This window comes from Ixodes scapularis, unplaced genomic scaffold (genome assembly GCF_016920785.2).
Source record: "Ixodes scapularis isolate PalLabHiFi unplaced genomic scaffold, ASM1692078v2 PGA_scaffold2__306_contigs__length_199485367, whole genome shotgun sequence".
NCBI classification, from domain to species: domain Eukaryota; kingdom Metazoa; phylum Arthropoda; class Arachnida; order Ixodida; family Ixodidae; genus Ixodes; species Ixodes scapularis.
In genome coordinates this window covers 138,810,034-138,833,870 of record NW_024609857.1, presented here as the reverse complement: position 1 = coordinate 138,833,870, position 23,837 = coordinate 138,810,034, and the positions used below count along the sequence as shown (strand labels likewise).

General features: G+C 45.7%; 1 protein-coding gene, 1 long non-coding RNA gene and 1 pseudogene across 3 annotated transcripts; all 3 read left to right on the top strand.

Annotated features, from left to right (window-relative positions):
• LOC115314234 lies at window positions 1-10,131 on the top strand. Its single transcript, XM_029973302.3, has 9 exons — window positions 1-266; window positions 1,136-1,224; window positions 2,035-2,329; window positions 2,410-2,512; window positions 2,588-2,651; window positions 2,973-3,215; window positions 6,464-6,683; window positions 8,593-8,764; window positions 10,080-10,131. Exons 1-9 carry the CDS (start codon window positions 80-82, stop codon window positions 10,129-10,131), a joined length of 1,425 nt encoding a protein of 474 aa, XP_029829162.2. The 5' UTR covers window positions 1-79.
• A 7,467-nt stretch (window positions 10,132-17,598) lies between these two features.
• On the top strand, window positions 17,599-18,813 carry LOC120840407 (annotated as a pseudogene).
• Window positions 18,814-18,826: 13 nt separating this feature from the next.
• On the top strand, window positions 18,827-20,470 carry LOC120836057. Of its 2 annotated transcripts, none has more exons than XR_005715536.2 (3): window positions 18,827-18,898; window positions 19,040-19,123; window positions 20,039-20,470. It is a non-coding gene; the product is annotated as an uncharacterized LOC120836057 (long non-coding RNA). The 2 variants fall into 2 exon arrangements; XR_005715535.2 differs by having other exon boundaries at window positions 18,842-18,898; window positions 18,955-19,123.
• Window positions 20,471-23,837: the final 3,367 nt, after the last annotated feature.

Here is a 23,837-nt window from a genome sequence, read left to right as displayed (position 1 = left end):
ACATGTGCGCTTGTTTACCTAAACGCGAACAACGTGGTTGTTGCGGCCGTCTCCAGCGCTTATTTCTTTTCAACAGCTAATGATGTTTGCCCATGTACGGTACGTTGAGGACAATATTAAGGCTATTGTTCCAGCGACTTTAATTAGACACTTCAACCCAAAGACTGTTGTCGACTACGACAAAGGGCGTCATTACGAAGCCTACTGGAGGACTGCGACGGGGGATCAAGAAGGCTATTACGCAGCCTTTATCCTTCAGTTGGCAGGTAAGACATTTGTCAACAAATGTTCACGTGAACGAGCGAGAGGGTTTGTTACGGCCACTGGTAACGAACGGTCGTGTAGAAGTGACTATGGTCTTTCAGATTCTCAGTTACATGGCCTGTGTTGCGGGAGGCTCTTGCAGGAGGGATCCGTATCACAGGAGCGAATTATGCTTTAGCGAACAGCGGTCATTTGTGCGATCGACGTTTTAGCAAATCACTGGGGCGCGTGTTAACCCATCCCCCCGCGGCGTTCACGCCGCTTCACGGCGACAGTCTGCGGCACCTCATTACAAAACGTTAAACCACCTAGCCCACGTAAACATGCACCGCTTTTCGGCGGCCGACCATTCGTAAAGTGTCTCGACAAAAAGTCGGCCTTGGCTTAAACGTTGTACGACCAAGTGTGTGCCACCCAAATCGCGGCCGCCGCAGGCCCTACTTGCAATCGTGTATATACCTCTGAAAGGAGCCGAAAAAATTGGCGTCGGCCCATAGCGAGCTTAAATTTATTGAAATACGTATCGCAGTGGTGAAACGAAATTTACTAAGTTTCAAAGCAATGAATTAATCCCCCATTCGAGCCTAGCACCACCCACTCCACCACTACCCACTTTACCTGTCCCTCCATCCTTGCCCTTTACCAATTCTTTCAACTCCTTGAAAGAATTGGTGAATCAGGTCGCGACCTCGCACTTATTGGCGTGCGCTGATTCCCTGATTCTTTAAAGGGGATAATTCAGAACTCCTTTAAAGTGCCTGTTAGTATGGATATTCATTAGTCCGGCTATCACACTTGCTGTAGAGGTTTCTTAGAAGGGGCTAACTTTTCATGTGCTTATTGTTTATTTTTTGTTTGTTTTCAAAACCAGAAAATCAGCAGGAACTGATAAAGAGCATCTTAAAGTCAAGGGCAACTGCTCTGCCTGTTATCTTCGAGGGCCCCATCAATGACAGTCAGGTAATTCTCTAGTTATAAGGTGGTTCAAGTCACCAGGCTCGATCTAAAATGGACCGTAAAAATCGACGCCTGCACGTAGCCATCTAAGCTTTATGTCAAAGGTGTCTCTCACAGGTCGGTTTTTTTTTTGTTAAATTACAAAGCGTAGTTCTCTTTTAGTAAAAAGTAGGGCCAAGAAACTTGCCGGGGTCTACGGCGGGCGGCAACCCAGACTAAATCCAGTAGCGAGGTGTGTTTGGCGCTCGTATTGATAGATATTGATAGATGGCATCAGAGCAGCGTCGGAAGGTGCAGCCGACCAGCGAGAGAAAGCAGACGACACGCAAACGAAATCCGTTGGCAGCAAAAGCACCGCCGTTATGCAGACGCGTTTTTTTACTTTAAGTTTGTTTTTATTGTTCGCATTTATTTTTTAACCGAAGGTACATTTCGAAAAGATTATATTCATTTTAATAAACCACGGTGGTCGCGAGCCGTCCACCGTGGTAAAAATCGACGCCTGCACGTCGCGATAAGAAGGCAGCGCCATCTATCAATACGAACGCCAAACACACCCTGCTACCGGACCACTGTCGTCTGCATTGCTGCCCGCCGTAGACCCTGGCAACTTTCTTGGCCTTATTTTTTACAGAAGGAGAGCTACGCTTTGTAATTTTACAAGAAAAAACCAACCTGTGAATTACACCTTTGACGAAAAGTTTAGATGGCTACGTGCAGGCGTCGATTTTTACGGTCCATTTTAGATGGAGCCTGGTGACTTGAACCACCCTATGTGTGTCATGGTACAGTTGTAACAGATTGGTTTTACAGGCAACTAGTACAAGATCAAGACGAGAGCAGATGTCTGCCCAGAGGGCTTCACGCAAAAAGGAGATGACCGACATTCTGAGCAGGAAAAAAAGGGCGGCACCGAGTGTCGACAGCAGTGAGGATGATGACGAAGGGGTTGTCCCTGAGAAGCTGCTAAGAGTTGAAAGGGAGGCTAACGGTGATCTGGAGAGAGAATTGAAACGTGTGAAGACGGAGCTAGCAGCTACAAAGAAGGAGCTGGAGGAGGAGCGGCAGTTAAGAAAAGCTTTGTCCTGGACCCTCCTCTCTAAGTTTGGTATGTGCACTTTGGGATGAATTGGCTTGTTTATAGTTGTTTTAAAAAACTGCAGATTTCTTAAGTCTTAATATTTATAGATGTTCATCCAGGAGCTAATGTCCAAGTCAGGGGACCACAAGCTCAAGCAGAGGCAGCTCCTGCACCACTAAGCGTTTCAAGTGCAAGGACCAGCGTGCTGGGGTAATTTGTTTAACTTTCCTTATGAAATATTTTAATGTTCGGAGTAACTTCAGTATGCCTTTATTTTTATGATAGCCGACCCAGTGACCAGGTTCCCAGGAATCGACCACCAATCAGCGATGTCTCCGCTCGAGCCTTGGTGAGAAATTGCTGTTTATGAAAAAGCAGGTTCATCTCTGATACATCTTGAACAGAATATTGATGATTTATTGTGTAAAGATGTGTTTGCCGGAGAACACCTTACTTGACCCTATGCTCTATTTGACATATTCTTTTCGGTACTGATGAAGGTGTGGGTGGGAACGAGTCGAACAGCAAAATGCTTTGCATACATGACTACTGGCATGTAGAAAGTGCCTTTGAAAACCATGTCCTTGTGCCTGTGGTTTTGCCAGTACTGGAAACAACTTCAAGTGGAATATAGTTTGAAGTAGTTCTATTGTGTACTTTGTTATGGCAGGTGCCGTGCATGGAGGGAGAGGAGCCCTTTCCTGAGCACCTGCATGAGCACCTGCCTGAGCCCCTGCCTGAGCCCCTGGCTGAGCACCTTCCTGAGCTCCTTCCTGAGCGTCTTCCTGAGCCCTGTCCGGAGCCCCGCCCGGAGCCCCATCTGGAGCCCCCTCCTGAGCCCCGTCCTGAGGACCTCGGCGAGGATTTTGCAAACAGGTCATCAACTCCACTATTCCAGGAACACGAAGGACAGGTTGGTATCTAAGTCAGTTTTAAGCACTCTTCGCTAAATTGAAGGGATACAGCATTTGCACATTACTAACATGCTTTTTTCACCCCAAATAATATACTCAAAATTATGTGTGCGTTCGAATCAAAATTGAAAACAAAAACTAAAAGAACAAAGCACAGAATCATGGTGTAAGGTGGCCAGCCCCATCACCATAGACATGACGTTTTTGTGGTCGCCTCTGTAATAGCGAGTTTGTTTGACACATCGACATAAGTTTTACCCTGAGACCTGGTTCACTTGACGAGTCTACCACGATGCTTTTGCTATCTCTGCTGTGGTACGTGTGCAAACTATGAACCAAAACAAATTTGCTGTTAGGCTACGTAGCAGGCAGAAATGCAACAGTGGAGTGCCAGTTGTTTCTATTTGCGACGAAAAATGTGGTGAACAACCATTCTATTAGAGATTTTTTGACATCATTTTTGGCAGCACTTATGAAACGCGCACAGACGCCGATTTTGGAAATATGAATATTCTGCTTTGCGGCCTTATACCCAAAACAAGTTATTGAGCAATCCTGCTAACGACGCTCTGCATGGCTGATCTAAGCACTGTGCTTCTCACCTTATGATAGACCGCAATGTAGGTAAATACAGTGTAGACTGCATGTAACGTATGTCGCGGGAGTCGCGAAAATCCGCACTATACGCGGTACCGCACTACTATAACCAAAACATCAATTTTCCAGGCCAAAAATGCAAGCCATCAGACAACCTACCTTTGTAAAAGAATTTATTTTATGTTAGATGAAAAATAAAGCTTAGTTTGAGGAAAGTCGTTATTTCACCAGACTAGTACACTTCTCTCGCTTCTCTCTCAAGTGTGTCACACATTTTGAAAGAAATAAGCGACTTTTGCCTGACGCAGCCTTTTAACGGCGTCGCGGGTTGCAGACGGACGTTGCGAGTGTTCAGGATTGCTAACCCTAATCACTTTTCTCCGGTGATGAAAACGCGTGAAAATTCGCATCATTTATACGGTACGCGCCAGTAATACCTTCATTTTGAGCACAGGCATGAAATGCTCCAAATAAGAAATCCGGGCGATGTTCGAAAACACAAATGCTTAGAAATCACCGCTGTAGTCGAAGTAAACAACACGACAACATGAGCATTTCTGCCGTCTTGAGAGTGCCGCCACGACATTGCCGCACGAGTCGGTGGATCTTCCCTTCTAGTACGTGCTGGGTTATCATATCGACACAACGAAAATTCACAGTCAAGAATAGCACTTTTACGCGGAACAATGAGCTTCCACCACACTATGCTAGCCACCATAACCACGCCGTCTACGTCGACAATTACAACTGCCGCCATGTTTGCGGATAGAAGCAGCCGCGCGAACACTTCTCCTCGACCTGCAATTGGTCTGTCGTTGCGGTTGTTCTCCAACGCAGCGGAGGGACGCACGCACATGAACGACACGTGCGTGCGTCCCTCCGTCGCTATGGCGACTGAATCCTCTCTCTTCGCTTCTCCCCGCTTCTTCGAGCAACCTCCTTGCCCCGCGTCTTGCCCCGCGAGTGCCACTTGCGGCTAGCGCCGTTATCTAGTGTAGCACAGGGAAGCGTGCTCGCTGCGTTGGTCGGTCGGCGGGCTGTTCCAGAAACCGCACTATAACCGGTATTTCCCTTCGCGTGCCTGCATCTTAAGCGGTATGCAATTACATGGAGTTCTATGGGAGGCGAACCGGTGGTTTAAAAAAGCCGCGTTATACCTGGTCCTGCACTATAAGCGGTTACGTTGTAAGTGGTCTATACTGTAGTATGAGCTCCTAGCTCAAGAATGCAGCTAAATTGCACAAGCTGCCATCATGCTTTTATCCTTAGCTACGGCCTAATGTAAGGTGAAACAGATTCTGTCGTCATAGCAATGATGCTGTTCATATAATTGACGCAATTCAGTTAGCATCTTAAGCTATTGATCTCTTGAAGGAGCTCTTCAACTTCGCTGGTGGAGAAAGTAGACCCAAGTAGCGCTGCTAGGGGTGCTAGATTACCCGACATTATCACCTCAACTTGTGCTGTTCATCACTATCGACTTTAGTGTGCAATGCATGCTGGGATGGCGATCTGGTGCAAGCAGCTGCAGTACTCCGCAAGTGCTGGCCCCAAAATCGACTCGGCAAGTGCAGCCACTCGGGGAGTACCGGCTGAAACAAAATTTGTTGAATGGAGTCGAACAAACTCTCTACAATATCCGCTTCACCAGCACATCAAACTTGCTCTTTTCGGATTCTTGTTTTAAACCTTAAGCTGCAGTTTTATAGTGTAAAAGAAAGAATTTCACTTGGAGGTTCCTTTAAACAATGATTGCATTGGCAAATGTGCACAAAAAAAAATTGCAATGTGTGTATGTTCATACATTTTAGAACTTAGTCTGCCTCAATGGGCGACTTGTTTCCCACTGTAGAGGAGAAATTTAGCCAGTGCAGTACAACGACTAGCCTGGGGTCTTCAACGCGTACCACATAGTAGTGATACACGACCACACGCCGGTACAATGCTCATCCAGATTGAAACGGGCAGGGGTGCAACTGTACTTAGAATCCCTGGGTTCTGCAGCGCTAGTTTTCGCTCCACGTGGTCTGAGCTGGTGTGCACTGGCCCACTCGGCCACCGATCCCCTCGGAAAATGTGCAACATCGCAAAGTTTGAGTTTCATGAAACCTTGTATGAACAATGTGTTGTTTAATCCTAAATCTGCAAAGTAGAATCTGGTATCTTCCTCATTATACCGTTGCATTAAAATTTGGGACGTGGCAGGATCATACGTATATAATAAACAAAACCCCTTGCAGTTCTCAATTATGTTTAATGGCTAGCGATATACTCAGGTGTCGGAGGAAAATATTTTATCTACAGTCGAATCTCATTAATTTAAACTTAAGGGGGGCTGAAAATTTGTTTGAATAAAGCAATGTTTGAATTACCAAGAGTTACCTCCCATAGAGATGCATAGGATCGGACCTGCATGTTAGTTTGAATTAAGATAGTTTGAATTAATGAGATTCGACTGTAGTAGTATTAAAAAAGGTAGCCCTTTTCATTCTTTCACATATCATTAGCTTGTGAACACCTTATGATGAGGTGATCATCTCTTCGCACCTTTATTTAAAGGACTGTCGTGGCTTGAATTGACTTGTTGTCTGCTTCTTAAAAGTTACGATGCATATCTTGTAGGCTATGTTCAACAATGTTCTGTTTCCAGGTTCATGTGGGGTGCAACATTCTTATACCCTGTAGAAAGTTGAAGTTTGTATTCAAAGCTATGTGCGATTCGAAGTGTGCCAAGGATGCATCCAGGACGATATGGACGACGCCTCAACTACTTGAACGAAGCGTGAGCGGCAGGCCCTGCAACAGGTTAAAAAAACTGGGTGCTCAAGGGAAGATTCCCATGATGCCGGAAAAGAAGATTGCTGTTCGCAGTAAGATAATTACTTTCTAAGATGCTTGCAGTGACTGTCAGCATAGAAATGATGTGCTCTCTAGTGGTTGTGTGCTTTCTACTGGTTCTGTCGTAAAAAAAGCGTGGGGAAATTGGGAAAATTTACATTGCTCCTCAGGTGCATTGCTGATTTCTCCAATCATGTGCTGAATTAAGAGGCTTACGTTTGCAGTGAGGTCTATAAACTGTGTAATACATAGAAATATCTGCACTTATCAGTTACCTTTTATTGCATGATAATGCCACATTATCATGAAAACCGTTTTAGCTAAACATAAAGCTTGCTTTCTTGAAAAGAAGAGTTTAGCAGCGCTCTATGCTTTTAGAGTTTAAAAGACTTGCAATTACACTAGATGTTCGTTAATCTATACTTGACAAAACCACAGATTTTTGTTTGAATTATCACAACTTCATTTTTGTGTTTTATACGAACCGCAAGGATAGTTTGTCAGCTTTTTTTCGCAGGATCAGTTCACTTATTGGCAGATTGGAGCTCCGTGCACGCTTAAAGGGATACTGAACTGAAATTTTGAGCTCGCAAAACAGGGCTGGAGCGATAGGCGGGATGCTGCAGAGTCCAAAAACACCATTTATACAGTGTTTAACGGATGGCCATATTTTTTTTCAAAGAAATGCGCGACTGAACACGGCCGGCGAGGCATGGGGCATTACGATTCTATTCTCATTCCGTCCTCCTCGCTTCGTCTCGTCGAGCTGGTGAACTGAAGCGAGGCCGCTTCCCCTCATTCTGAACCGTTTGAATATAACCGTCATGCCACATTCCTCACTTGATTGCTCCCTTCTTTTCCAAAAATACGGCCATCCGTTTGAGATATCGATCTCTGAGTGATGTTTTGGAATTCATAGTGTCCCGTTCAATGCTTCTGCAGCTTTATTTTGCGAAATCCAAGTTTCGGTTTTCAAGCTGTGGGTGTGCCGTTACCCTAAGGCTTTTTTGATCCAGTACGAATCGGTTTGCGTTGCTCAAAAGCTTGTCCTTCACTTTGAAAATGGTAGTCAGGATACTCCTAGTAATCCCATGTTTCAGTGCCACTTCTTCACTTCCGAATCAACTTCTCTCCCATCGCAACCAATTTCTCCTTTACGGAGAGAGTTTGGTATTTACCTCGCAGCGACATGATGAAAACTTTACCACAGCCAATGAGGGAATGTGTGGTGCGTTACACTACGGTGCACGCATGTAGCCAGGATTATGTTTGGGGGGAGGGAGGGAGGGAGGGAGGAAGGGAGGGGAGGGGAGGGGAGGGGAGAGGAGAGGAGGCTCCAGCAAAATGGAAGATTTCCGAGGGGGCCCGGGCCCCATGGGCCCTCCCCTGGCTACGTGCCTGCTACGGTGGCTGCAAAGTAGCAAATACTGCAAAGGCGGGTCACATGCTTCAGAGTCGGCCTTCGGCAGCACGCTGGGAAAAGCAGATGTGGCCAAGTGTCACTTTCGTACCCGAGGACGTTTTTTTTTTTTTCTTTTCCTCGCGTCAACACACGATTGTGCATTGCCGTGTTCTGTTGCCAGAGTAGTCCAAGTGGTTTTGACCACTTAGATAAGTGCAGGATGGTGATATGCTTTGTTTTCGACTATTTTTAGGTGAAATAAGAATGCAAATGCTCAGCTAGTGGCGGCAAAGGCAGCCCATATTTGTCGGTGCAAACAAGCAGAAGTATGAATTAACTCAATGGTCTAGTTTGAAGTAAGCTGAAAACATAAGGGAAAAACTAAAAATTTGATTTTTGTTTGAATTAATTGAAAGTAAGAAATGTCCGAGATTTAATTATCGCTAGTCTTCTGTATGCCGATTCCAGAGTCAATTAAACTAAGAAAAAAACGAGTAGATTTCGACTGGGTTCTAATTTCTGTTTTTGTTTGTTTTCAGACATGTTGGAGAAGTACATACGCGACCATCCAACAGAACAAGAGACCAAAATAATGCTGGACAAAGAATTGAAGCCAGAAGAGAAAGCAGTCGCTACTGCTAAAATTCGGGCCGACCGGCTGAAGAATACAAACAAGTATATCTCTGAGCTGGTCAATGACCTAACGAGGAAGTATGTCGTTTATATCTGTGTGTCAGTATTCCATGCGGAGAGCAAGTCGTGTGCTTTTTGCTCTGGAGTAGCGGTGATGTCAGAATGATGTGGAGCTCTTATTGACTGATCAAAAAAGATAGTGGGTAGACCTCAATGCTAGATGCCTTGAGGTCTACCCACTACTTCTTTCAATGAGCCAATAAGAGCTTGGCTTTCTGATATCATCGCAACCCCTGCCCAAGAAGCAGACGACTTGTTCTGTGCATATATCTTAAACTTGCTAAAATGAGTGGTGAGCTGCATGTTAGAATAATCCTTTCGGCGCAACTAACAAGGTCAGGTGCATTACTCTTAAAGTGTGTATCTACAATTTGGAGCTGGTAAACATTAAGTATGTTTTTTCTTTATTATTTGACTTCTGAAGATATTGGCACTTAGCAAAGAGCCGGCTACTCCAGTAATACATTTTTGCAGACACCTTATTTCTTTCATGAGTCACAACCACCTCGAAACAGCCCTCGATACAAAGCAGGGTTGTGTCGACTTTTGTCCAAACGGCATGCATCTATTCATAGCTTTCTCTACTGGACGCATGTGCAGTGTATGTTATTAGGCTCCTCGACAATTACAGATGCTTGATTAATGAACCGGGTGTTAGGTTTGATTCAAGCAAAATATTTATGCACACTCAGCCTGAAGCGATATAACGCGGGAAGTCGAATCTTGTCCACAATACATGTGGTCAAAGCTCAGATTTTCAGCTGGTCTTGTGAATGTTTGGTTGGGCCGTGGTGAGTAATGCATACAGAACATCATAAGTTGTCAGCAAGAAAACAAATGTAAGCAAAATATTGGCTGGTTGTTTGTCCAAGTGGTTTTGTTGAATCCGGCGAGCAGCGTTGACGGAAGCGAAGCAGTTGGTGTTAGAAGGTACTAATGTCTGGGAAATAACCCATGCACTACTCTCATAACTACACTATTATAGTTAACTCACAAATCTGCCATCAAATGAAGAGGACGCTGCCAAAGGTTTGCAATGTGCAAGCATTCGAAATAGAAGTGCAATTTAGGCAGCCCAATCTGCTTACCACTTCCTTCGTTTACGGGGGCAAATACGCAAATGAAAAATGTATGATTGGTTAACTAGTAACATGGACTTTACTGCATATACCACATAAACTAATGTAATCAAAACTTTTTTATTTTACGATTGCAAACGGGGCTGCCGATGCATAGGGTTATCTTAGGACTCTACATTCCTCGTGGATCAGGCAGCAGTTTGTTTAATGCAAAATTACAATTAACTCATTTTCAATGTGTGTTCTCTTTCCAGACACAGAATCAAGCGAGCCCTTCTTGCAGAACAGAGTGAGGTAGGAGCCTAATATGCTTTATTTCTTTTGTGGAAGCAATTCAAGGCTGCAGGTAGCAAGGTGGTTTGGTATTAAAGGACACATGCAAAGGAAAAAAAAACATTTTTTTTTTAAACAGCTTAGATGGAAAAAGGATATCATAAAACAATTTTACAACCAAGAAAAAAAATTTTTAGGACTATATTTACGGCGCCATACGAATTTGTACTTGGCGCCGGCGGGCGCCGCAGAAAAGAGGCCCTTGACGGGCCCATATTTGTCACGTGGTGCTTGCGCTCTTTCGGAAGCTTCCTATGGCTTCTAAAAGTAACTTATTCATCTTTGTTTGACGTATAACAAAAAACTAAGATAGATAAGTAACTTTTATAGCCCAAAGGAAACTCCTGAAAACGCGCAGGCAGACGTGGTAGACCTGTGCGCCGGTCAGATGACGGCAGCGGCGCCCCGAAGCAGACAAACTTGTGTGGCGGCAGCGACGGCGGCGTAAAGAAACTCGTTGAAGCGGCGTTCGCACAACGCTGAGCGTGCGGCGGCGACGCAGCGCGGCGGCGCGCGGGCCTACCACGTGACCAGCGGCGGCTCCCGCGAGCACCAATTACAAATTCGTATAGCGCCGTAAATATAGCTCTAAAATTTTTTTTTCTTCGTTGTAAAATCGTTTTATGACATCCTTTTTCCATCTAAGCTGTCTAAAAAAAAATGTTTTTTTCCTTTGCATGTGTCCTTTAAGATCTGCTGAAAAAAAACTAGGTTTTGTCACTTATATTTCTGTGTCTCAGTTACAAACACAGCAGTATTGATCAGGAGTTCTGAAACAAAGCTCCATCGAACACGATTTTGGCTATTGCTCTTCAGGGTTTCGCGAACATTTTAATTAAAAATTCACTGATTACATGTGTCAAGCTTCACTTTAATCTTGTGTCAAGCTTCATCGCTATGTACAAAAGTGGGGGGGGAGGTTTCACCGCAATGTACCACCATCTGTGGAGGAAAGTGGCTGACGCGGCGAAGCCTAGCTATCAGTTAGCTACATGGCCGTAACAATATTGTTCACTGTTGTAATGGGATTGAATTAATTACGATTATATGTGCACCACTTATTTCTGAAGGGCAGTGTAGGAAAAAATGTTCAGTTAAGGAAGTTGTTGCTTTGCTTGTATTTCACATGAAAGGTGAACTCAAACTAACTCCAGAAAACCAGTATGCATAAAGGATTGCGTCCTTATAGTGTACAGGAATTGCAGGGAGTTATTCCTTGTAGCTATATAATCAGAGCTTCCATATGTGTTCCGAGGTTTCAGTGGTAATAATTGTTATGTTCTGTGTGTCTCAGATGTTCTAAAACTAAAAGTGAAAGCAGCAATGAGCACCATATATTCCCAACCATAATTTTCATATTGAAAAAAGCTAAATTTCAATCTTGCAAATATTTCTTCGATATATTGGACCTCAAAGAGTTTGTTTTAAATATAAATGTCTTGTCTAAATCTCTCAATCGAAGTGTATCCCAAACTGGATTGCAACCCCAAGAGAAGCTTAATTGTGAGCTTAAAACATATTGGTTTAATATTTGTTATTTTTCCGTTTTTAGCTCTACTCTTTAGACGCCTATATTAAAAGGGCCGTGCGAAGAAATTGTGTTGAAATTGTGTTGGCGAAGAAATTGTGTTGGCGCTTCCCCGTGCCCCGTTGTTCGGCGGCACCATGAATTGCAGAGCGAATATTACGACAGTGTGAAATGCGGGATATATTGAAGATTTGGGAATTTCTCGAGGGACGCGGGACAGTCCCGCGTGTAAAATGCCCGGTAGTCCTTGAACTCTTTAAGAATTTCTAAAAAACACTGTTGGTACACCAGAGGCGCAGTACATGGCTTTTGGAACTTAGTTAACCGCAGATCACAGGAAATGCTTGGGTCGTACCAAGGAGGGAGTGGTGGACGAAAAGTTGAAACCTTGCTTATTGAAAACCTAGTGTCCGACAAAACTTGCTGCACACGAATTCCAAATGGTTGGGCGACTGATGGGCGTCGAGCAAACAGCTCAGTGAAAGATGGGGCTAGGACATGAGTGTAGGCTGGATTGTCCTTGTACATTGAAATTCTAACTGCATAAAATAGACCTAGCAATTCTCTCCTAAGACATGGGGGCTGTTCATGGGCTGTTATGTATAGGCTCTCCACTGGTGATGTTCGAAAAGCTCCCGTGCACAAACGAATTGCCTGGTGATGAACAGGATCAAGCTGTCGAATTGTGCTTTGTCTAGCCGATCCATAAACAAAGCTACCATAATCCAGTTTTGAACGCACTGTAGCCCGGTAAATATGCAGAAGAGACTCCACGTGTCCTCCCCAAGATGTGTGTGCAAGCACTTTAAGAATATTTAGTTTTTTTAGGCAGTTTTTGCGAAGATAGGCAATATGCTCTCCAAATGTCAGTTTTCGGTCAAAAATGACTCCAAGAAATTTTTGAGAGTCCTTACAAGTAAGTTGTGTACCATTTAGTGACAGTTCGGGATTGGGGTACAGTCCACGTTTCCGCGTGAAATGTACAATGGCACTTTTTTCTGCCGAGAACTGAAATCCGTTTCGAAAACACCACTTGGTCAGTTTGTTTATGCAGAGCTGGAGTTGTCGCTCGGCAACTCGCAGAGATGAAGTCCTGATAGAAATTTTAAGGTCATCAGCATATAAAGAGTGTTCGATGGGGCGAGAAATTTCACGGGAGAGTGAATTTATCTGAACCAAAAATAATGTGACACTTAAAATGCAGCCCTGGGGAACGCCCGTTTCCTGCATAAACTCGTCAGAAAGAACAGCTCCCCGGCGCACCTGAAAAGTGCGATCTGTTAAGAAGTTCTTAATGAACACCATCATGTTACCATTAAAACCCATTGACACCAGGTTACTAAGAATACCATGCCTCCATGTTGTATCATATGCCTTAGCAAGATCGAAGAAAACTGCCACCAGATGTTCACGCCTCACAAAGGCCGAGCGAACCTCCATCTCCAGAGACACAAGATGATCGAGGGTGGAGCGGTTTTTGCGGAAACCACACTGAGCTCGTGATAGTAAGTTTTTTGCCTCTAGGCAAAAAACAAGCCTTGAATTTATCATACGTTCCAGCACCTTGCAGAGGCAGCTGGTGAGAGCTATTGGTCTGTAGTTCTGAGGATTTGTGTGATCTTTGCCTGGCTTTGGAATGGCTATAACGACTGCTTTCCTCCAGGATGTTGGGAACACCCCCGTTTCCCATATTCTGTTATAGAACTTCAGAAGAGCAAGTTTGCAATCGTGGGATAAGTTAGCAATCATTTTATAGTGTATGTTGTCTAAGCCAACTGCAGAATTCCGGCAATGCAGGGTCGATAGCTCCAGCTCTCGAAAAGATAAAGGTTTGTTGTAAGGTTCCTCGCTACTGAGTTTTATTGGCAGTGGTTTTCTTTCTACTTGTGTGCAATAAGCTAGAAAAGGTTTTTGGTATGAAGACTTGCTGGATACTACTGAAAAAGTATGTCCCAGCAGATTTGCCTGGTCTATGGTAGAGCACACTTGAACTGTTCCATCTTTGAGAATAGAGAGTCGGGTATCATTATATAAGCCCTCCATCTTCCGGACTTTGTCCCAGATTTCTTTTGTTGATGTGTCCTGGGTAACCTCCGAGGTGTACTTGCACCAGGAGTTTTTCTTCTGGCTTCTGATTATGCGGCGGAGCTCAGCTTTGCTTCTTTTAAGGGCGATCAACCACTCAGAAGTGGGATACCTCTTGAACTTTCCCCAATACTTATTTTTATTTTTCTTGGCTTCTGTGCATTCTGGAGACCACCAGGGTTTTGGGTATTTTGGAAACCGTGATGATGTTTTTGGAATTGAAACTTTGCTGCGTTAATTATGACAGTTGTCAAAGCAGACGTGGCCTCATCGATATTAAGTGCGGTGAAACCATCCTCGGGAATCTGGGCCTGTTCACTAAATTTCGTCCAGTCTGCCTTCTCAATGACCCACCGAGGCATTCTTTTCTTAACACAAGGAGTAGCGCACGAGTGTTGGATGACAATGGGAAAGTGATCACTGTTATATGGATTGTGGTGAACACGGCAGGACAATTTCATAAAAAGAGAAGCTGAACAAAATGATAAGTCTATGGCAGAGTATTTTACAGGTAAGCTTAGGGTAATATGCGTAGGAGACTTGTCATTTAAAAGATTCAGTGAATTTTTGAGCAAAAAATTCTCCACCACTTTGCCTCTAGAGTCATCCAATTGACTTCCCCATAGTCTATTGTGAGCATTGAAGTCTCCAAGAAGCAGGTAAGGGCTTGGGAGTTAATTTACAAGCTGTTCTAGCTCTGTCAACGTGATCTGTTCATTAGCTGGAAGATAAAGAGAGCATACAGTTACCGTGATACCGATGTAAATACGTGCAGCAACTGCTTCCAAGTTTGAGGTTAAAGGAATCTGCTCTGAAGGACACGATGGTTGCACAATGAGAGCCACTCCTCCACCTCTCACATACGGAGGACGGTCTTTACGATATACTGCGCACCTGCCAAATCTGAACGAGGCCGACTCGGAAAGGAAGGTTTCCTGAAGACAGGTCACCTCTGGGTCTAGGGCTTGCATCAGATCCTTTAAATCTTCAATGTTTGAGCGTGCTCCTCTGCAGTTCCACTGCACAATATTCACTGGCATTATGCTAGGGCGGTCCTGTTATGCGAGGGCTCTGTTTCTTTTTTGGTTGCTTGTCAACTTCCATAGGGGTAGCCTGATCTGCAGGATCAGTGCAGGATTCAGCCATCCCTCCTTGTACACCAGGGGCTTCATGAGGCGAGCAGGATGCACCACGATTACACTCGGATGCATCCAGAGCATTTGATTGAGGTGTACTATGTTGTTTTTCATGTAGTATGGGAAGGTTGAACACAACCTTTTGGGAGCGTCCAAATGAAGGTGATTTGTGAGATTTCACCTTCTCCTGAACCTTGGTGTTGGGAGTGGCCGATGTGCTGGCAGCGCTCCCAGAGTGATGAGAAGAGGAGGATGGGGAGCCCCGAGGTGTCTCCTCTACACGCCGTCGGGGTTGCGAGAGACCACTGAGACGCACCGACGTGTCGGTTGTTTGCGTCATGGGAGTCTGTAAGGGTGTGTTATCCACCCTTGGTTTTGCAAGGAAAGGGGGGCTAAATGGGGCCACAATATCCTGAGCGGAGTATTGTGTACCCACAGAGGTCTTTGGCGGAGCAGCCCCCCTGGTTGCCGCCTCAGCATACGTGCCTCCTTGCAGGAAGGAGAGACGCTTACGTGCTTCCTGGTAAGTCAAGTTTTCCTTTGACTTTAGAGTTATTATTTCCTTTTCCAGTTTGAATTTAGGGCACGAACGAGGGTATGCCGGGTGAGGTCCTCGGCAATTCAAGCAGGTGTGAAAGTCACTAGAACAGTTGTCTGTGGGGTGATCGTTGCTTGCACATTTGGCACATGTCGTTTTTCCTCTGCACGTGGTTGACCCATGGCCAAAACGTTGGCAGCGGAAGCAATGTCTTGGATTGGGGATGTAGGGCCTTACTTTGCAGTTAAGGTAGCCAGCCTTGACTGCGGAGGGGAGACTTGTTGAGTTGAACGTTAGAACTATATGTTTAGTGTCCCTTTCCTGGCCATCACGGCAAAGAGTGATCCGTCGAACAGCGATGACTCCCTGATCTTTAAGACCTTCAAGGATCTCTTCGTTCGGGCTTCCAAGTAGATCATCCTCGGAGATGACGCCCTGCGTGCTATTGAGAGAGCGGTGAATGGTTACAGAAACGGCGTAGTCTTGGATTTCGTTGAGGGCAAGTAATGCAGTACTCTGCTCTGCAGTATGGACTTCAACAAGGAGGTCACCAGAAAAAAGCTTCTTTGCTTTGAAATTTTTTCCAACTATCATCTCTAAAGTCTTTGCGACTAGGAAAGGAGAAAGTTTTGCCCGCGGTTTGTCCTCGTTGTCTGAGTGCATAACCAAAAATTTTGGAAAAGTTTCCGGCGCCGTGGTACGATTTTTAAGAAGTTTGTCCTTGGTGCGGGCCCTTTTCAGAGCCCGATCAGAGTTTTTGTTTAGCTTGGAACCCATAATAAATGGGGAGGCGTTCGGCGTGTAGCGCACCACCCACCACGGAGCCCAACATGGGGATAGGTAATGCGCCATAGCAAAAAAGGTTTTGCCGACGACATTACGCTATCAGTGCTACCAAGACACTATAACCTAGTGCGGGTCTAGACAAGGGGTCTATCGCCACCCAAGGTTAGCCCTTGCCGCCAAAGATGGTGAATATGAAAGAAAGAAGAGCAGAGAAAAGAGAAAGAGAAGAGGGGATAGTAGAAGATGTGGCGACTGACTGAATCATCCTGGTCGGGCCAAGCCAGGACACCCGTCTACAGGAAGCAGGGGCCAAAGTGGTGTGTTGCCTCGCCTGGGGGGCCCCGAAGGGTCCAAACCTACCCCGGGCTCAGCTCAACCACCAGGATGCCCGTTTCCCTGGACACGGGCTCGCCACACACAGCCAGACGTTGGTGGGTCTTAGCCACTTTTTTCTCCGGGTCTGTGGTGTCGCCAAAGTGGCTGGGGTCCGTGGTGACGCTACTCACCAAGCACCTAGCACCTAAGGTGCAGGCGCCCCCTGCGGAGCTCGGGGTCCGTGGAGACGCCACTCTCCAAACACCTGCTTTCACAGGTGCCCCCTGCGGGGGAATTCCTACTGCTCAAGCAGGCGATGTTCAATGAAACGGCGTTCAATGAAACTGCGTTCGATGAAACGGCTTCAATGAAACGGTGTTCAATGAAACTGCATTCAATGAAATGACCGGACCCAGTTTAATGTTATCTCAAAACATTTTCATTCGAGACAACCCATCTGTGTATTTGTTTCGTTCTAACTGCAATGAAGATAAAAAAAAAAGACTAATGAGTTTAGTATTGCATTTGGCGATTGTACTGCCATTTGTCAGGGTAAACCAAAATTATGAGGCAGTTTCGAACTAAAAACTGGAAAGGGATTTATTGAGACATTGTATTTCTGGAGCGAGGGAAAGAAAAGGGACGGATAGACAGGAAGCTTCTAACATAGCAACATTTGAAGCTGTTAGAGGAACTGGGCGAGAAAGCGAGCCTTGACAAACTCCAATGAAGACATTTAGAGGTATGTCCCAAATGTTTATATGACGTTCATGTTGCAGGCCGTGCACCCCAGTCATATGTCTGTACTCGAAAGTATGACACAAAGAGGGAAACGTTCAAGACCAAGCGACCCAAATCCAGTCAGCTCGTTAAAACAGCAACGACTTGACGAGTGCTCAAACAGGCAAGCACGACTGCCCCAGAACAAGTACGAAGAGCTGGTGGAAAACTTCGTGATCGGATCAATGCAACCATTTTCAGTTGTAGAAAATGAAGATTTTGTTTGCTTGGTTCGGAACCTAGCGCCAAACAACGCACGTCTGACCAGGAAAATGGTTGTCGCTCGCATCGACCGTCGCTTCTTGAAAATGAAAGAGCGACTGATCAAGGAACTGGAGAAGGCTAAATACGTCGCCATTTCTGCTGACTGCTAGAAGACATTCAACAGGTACGTTCGTTTAGCAAACCTGTCCTTTCTTCTTTAATACTGTGATTTATTTCCTATAGAAGCTTCTTTGGTGTCACATGTCTGTGGCTGAATGCCGAATCACTGGAGCGAAAGTCTGCAGCGCTTTGTTGTCACCGCATCAAGGGGACCGTGACCTATGAAAAGATCGCCGAAGAACTCGAAAATGTCTTCCTAGAGTAGCGTATTCAAAACAAAGTTGCCAGGGTTGTCACCGACAGTGGGTCGAATTTTCTCAAGGCCTTCAGGTTCGTAGGATACCCAACTCTTAAATACTTTACTTAAATGTTAATGCAAGCGCCACAGAAAGGAACAATTGTCAATTCTTCATGTGTAGTTTGCTGACATGACAGTTTGCATTTCTCGAGTGTGTTTTTTATCCTAGATGTCGGGGTTGCTAACTACGACGTTGTTTCATTTAGAGTTTTCGGTTCTCACGATGACGACGAGGAAACAGAGCCGATTGAGCTGACGTCAGTTCTCGACAATGGGGAGCCGTATCGACTACCTCCACATCAAAAATGTGCGTCGCATGCACTGAACTTGGTTGCTGGTGCCGATTCCCAGAAAGCAGAAAATGACCATTCCTACTGCGCTATCTCCAAGGCGGTTTTTACTAAGTGCCAGAATTTATGGGCAAAACAAAACCAGTCACTGCTGGCTGCCAATGAACTCCATGACCTCTGTGGACGGTAAGTTCTCAATTTTTACGTAATACTGAAATTGTATTGCCTCTAAACGGTTCCGGGGTTCTTCTGCAATTGCGTTGCCAGATTCTATTGAGACGGCAACTGAATTTTTTAGTTGCCATCTCAATTTTTGAAACCATGAGACGTTGAGTCATTTTATTTAGGCGTTCATATTTACTTGCATCGACCTGTAACTATGGTTCGAACTTTCATACTAAAACAAAAGCACATCACGTTTTTTGCGATTATTCGCACAACGAGTTCTTTTTTTTTTAGGCTATGATAATATGGCTTCTTTTTCGTGCTTTTCAATGTACCTTGTTATGCCAAATGTAACATGTTGGAATTCACGCTACAACACCATGAAATGCATCAGAGATCCCTTAAGCGACCGTCCGGAGCGCCTTCTGTATGCAGCAGAAAGTGCAAGCTTTGCGACGCCCCGTTAACGTAGACTTTGTCGGAGAGTACTGCCAGGTGAGTGGAAATTCAAGTGTGAGTGTATGTACAGTCACGCTAATTGCCTGTTCTAGGTTATGAAACCACTTGCAGACGCACTGGATATTTTATAAGGGGACAAAAACATGTATCTAGGATACCTACTCCCCATAATTGCAGCACTGAAACGCAAGCTGACATCACTACGTGGACTGGAGTACTGCGAGCCGCTGAAAACAATTGAATCGCAGATCTCGAAAAACGGTAAGATTACTTATTTATATTTTATTTGACTAAAGCGTTAAAACTGCGAACCATATTTGTGCAAACCATATTTTTCCTATTTACACAAAAAACACATTTATTGAGTAACTACCTAAAATATACACAGGCCTAGGGCGATGTGTAACAATGGAAACATATTGTTTTTAAAAAAGAGTGCAAACTACTAACTGAATGCTGTCTTCGCTAGGTGTTTCTCAACTTCAGTAGACATTAGCTGAGCATAATCGTCATGAGTTGGCTCATAAACTAAAATCTCTCAATTATTTCTTAATTATTGGTTTTACGAATCATGTTCCCATTGAAGAATCGACGGTAATCGCTATGAGGCCCAACCGTCTAAAAGTATTTGCAAAAGTATTAGTGTTTGAGGTAATAATTAATCAATGTTCATGTCGTTCAGCCCGATTTGAAAAGTGCGCGCATAAAGCATGCCGCGATCTTTGCCCACAATAACGCTTCTCAGGCTGAGGCAGTCAATGGTGACCTTTACAAAACCGTTGCCGTGCTCCGCGTACCGCACTACCGGAGCCTTTGAAGCATGCTTTTAAGCGCACGCCCGGGTGGTACCGCGACCGCGGGGTGCGCTCTTAAAAGCACGCTTCAAAGGCTCCGGTAGTGCGGTACGCGGAGCACGGAAACAGTTCGCTAAAGGTCCCTATTGTTCTGAGCGTCGTTTTGGGCACTTTGTGTACACTTCGAATTTTATGTGTATGAGACGATTCTAATTTCTATTTCAGTATCACTGGAAAGATTGGGTGTATGTCGTTATTGACTAGAATGGAGACATACAACGCCAGCTGAATTGTCTCCAACAACAATACAATGCCTAGTCATTTACACATATCATGTAAAGTTAACCGCAAATATTTAAAAAAAAATACTTTTTTTTTCCAGGTTTGGTGACAGAATGAGGGACACCCCACTCGTAGTCAACGCTGTGCTGTTGCTGCAGTTCAAGATGCAGTGGATCGCAGAAGCTCAGCGGGGGTTGATCACTCAGCTAATGAAAGATGAAGTGGCGCGCCTGCCCCAAAATGTCGAGCCCTCTACCCAGGCGTCGCCCGAAAGTGCTGAAACATCAGCTGAAGATTTTTTCGGCTTCAAAGACTTTGGGTTTGGGGAACAAGGGGAATGATGTGGTGCATCACAAGAGCTGGCAAGATATCTGTCGGACACTGCCGGAAAAGGTCACGGACATCCTCAACTACCCTTCTCTGCATCAGCTCTTCTTGCGGTACAGCGTGGCAGTGCCGTCTCTAGTGCCGCGGTTGAGCAACTTTTTAGCATAGGCGATGTCTTCCAGCGCAAACGAGGACGGCTGTCTGACGAGAAGTTTGAGGAGCAGCTTCTTTTGCGTGCGAATAAACCATTCTGGTAAACCAGATTTGCGCAACTGTATAATTGTGTTTGTCACTGACATCGATACAAATTATGCAATGCACAAGTAGCTTCAAAAGTAATTGAGTTACATCTCTCAGTATTCATACTCTACTCAAGATACTTTACAGTGAAAGTAACTTGAGTAGTATTTTAGATACTTTATGAAGCAGGTATTTAGTAACTTAACTTAAATACTTTTATCGAGTATTTTGTCCAACACTGGCTCAAAGCCAGACGAGTGTCTGGAACGCATCAAAAAAGTTTTAAACTCTCTCACTGCGGCAAAAAGGATCAGTGATCATCAAAAAGACACTGTGCTCGCGGAATACACCGAGCTATTGCAAGATCAAAAGCACGACTTGCAACAGTTTGAAAGAACTTCGGACACCTTGGACAGTAGGTTTTTTTATGGCCTCCTGAAGATCAATTCGTCAGACAGTGAACTGTAGGAAGCCGTTAAGCTTCTGCTTGTCCTCAGTCACGGACAAGCGAGTGTTGAGAGAGGATTCAGTGTCAATCGGCAGGTCGCTGCGGAAAATATGAGACATGTCCTACATCTCGCAGCGAATTGTATGTGACGTGCTGTAAACAAGGCAGGTGGCATCTTGAGTGTACAAATTACGAAGGAACTCAGCACGTCCGTAACTTCTGCATGGCACCATTACCATGCTTTTTTGGAAGCCAAGAAGAAATGGGAGCTTGAAGATGCAAGGCAGGTGAAAAGGCCCTGCATTGACGAAAAAGTGGAAAGATTGAGAAAGAAGAAACTGGATATAGCTGTTGCTGAATTGACGGCTTCAGCAGATAATTATGCAGAGAAGGCGGAAGCCACGAGTGACCTCACATGGAGCATGAAATCCAACAGCCTCAGGAAGACTGCCAAAAACAAGGCACAGGAAGTTCTGAACCTTGACGAACTACCATGAACATTGGATGAGTGTGTTGGAACATTCGCGAGAACAGCATCAGATTTTCTCTGCGGAGAGGATGCACGCGAGGAGCGAGCTGAACCTTACACCACAGCTGCCTCGACGGAGACGATCGGGCGCGCGGGGGGGGGGGAGGGGGGGGGGGCGAGCTGTGAACTTCGTACTCGTGGCGGCCGCAGCCGCGAAGATGAACAGCTGGGAATGTGGAGGCGGACAGAACGAAAGCTGGAACGCAAGCAAGCGGAGAACGAGAAAACGGCTAGTCTGTTTGGAACGTGTGTGTAGTTTAAAATAGAAGTGGTGGGGTTTGTTGAGAATGATCGATATCTCGGAACGACAAGAAGCAACAATTCCCTCAACAAAATAATTGGTGCCGAAACCCGGGAAAGAAACTACTGCACTACAAATGAAGCCGACGAGCAACGTGTGATTGAATCGCCAGCAGACAGAGAAGGGAACGTTACGACTGAACGAGCGAAACCTGTTAATCAACAGCAACATCTACGATAGACTGACACAAGCAAGCAGCACTACAAGCCAGGACTGAACGGTAATGGATGTCCTCAAGAAAAAACGAAAAACGCATTGAACGCAAGTAACGAGGCTCCTCAGCGAGGCACAGGATTTATTGCAAATAGCTACGACGACCGTCGATGATCTCAATATTTTGATAGAGCGTCTAAGCCTCGCTCGGGACCAACTCAGTGACGTAGATGCCGTGATCGAGTTGTTGATTTCCAAAAAAGACACAGAAGCAGAATTCACACAAGTGATTGATTATTCTGACAAGATCGTCATGTGCATAGCGAAGCTCAAAAGGAAAGTGAAGAGCCCAGAGGACAGCCAATGAACAAGCGGGCAGCCGAACGAAAAGCGGGAAGCAAGAAAGGTGACATCAAAAATCAAGCTCCTCAAATTAGAGCTCATCAAGTTTAACGGACAGCGAAGATATTGGCAGCCCTTCTGGGAGCAATTTCAGACCGCCATCCATGAAAACCCGGACCTATCGTCGTCACAGAAATTTAACTACTTGAGGTCAGCCCTGACTGGGGATAGAGCAGCCGCCATCGCACGACTGCACCCAACCGCTGAATGCTACGCCTACGCCATCGACCTCCTGCAGCAGCCGTTTGGGAACCAGGCGGAGCTGATCCAGGACCACATGACGGGGCTCATGGACATCAATACCAGGTGCCGTCATCGCACAGTGTCAGAGCTCTGCGGCGGGTCTACGACAGCGCCCGGGCTCACATCCAGGGCCTTCGGGCGTTGGGTGTGACGGATCAGTCATACTGTGCCATGGACTACCTGGTCCTGCTTCGGGCGATTCCAGACGACATGAGGCAGGAGTTCAACCGCAAGGTGTCTTCGGGGAACGCCGAAAACGCCACCACCGGGAGAACATCAGCAACCGACATCGGCTCCGACTCAGCAACGGAGCAAAGACCCGTAAAGGAAGTGCGTGCGCTGCTGAACTTTCTCAAAATTGTGGTGGAGAGCCGGGAGAAAACATCCAAGGAACAATCCGAAGACGCCGGCGGTAAGCCTACACATTGCTTCCCCATGCATGACCTTCCGAAGAGGCGCCTAAACTACGCCCAGACTCGGAACGCTACCGCTACGGCCTTGCATAGCAGGATGGACAGCATGGAATGCTTTCTTCGCAAGTCAAAGGCGCACAGCACACGAGACTGTAACACAAAGATCGAACTCAAGGAAAAGAAGCGCAGGCTGCAGGCCAATCGGAGGTGCTTCCGGTGCACAAAGCCGAACCACACGGCAAGAATGTGTCGCGGCTCGCTCTGTTGTGATGGATGTCGAGGAAGGCATGTATCCACTATGTGTGATCCAGACTACTTGCCAGGACGAGCTGCCAGCGGACTGGATGAAACGCGGCCAGACCAGACGCCTCTCAACTTGCATGTGAGCGAGAAGGGCAACAAACCGGCTATCCTTTTGCAAACGCTTACAGCAAGGGTAAAAAGCAAGAACAGAGGGAAGTTTGCCCGCATTCTTTTCAACAGCGATAGACAGCGCTCCTTCATTACAGAGGCATTGTCGAGGGGTCTTGGTTGCAAGCGTCTCGGAACGTAGGTTCTGACCGTAGGACTGTTCGGTGGCAAGATTACCCAACAAACATACCGTAGAGTACAAGTAGCTTTGAGTAATCGTCTAACCGGCCAGACATACAAGATAGAAGCCTTCGAGACCCTTTCTATCTGCGAACAAGAACTTCCAGGCCCGGATGAAGACATCCTTGTGAATATGGAGGAGCTCGGACTAATGGTTGGTGACGACCTGAACGAACTGGAGTGCAGCGGAGTAGGGATCCTGTTAGGTTCGGACCACTACTGGGGATGCGTTACGGGAAGAGTCCGTCGACT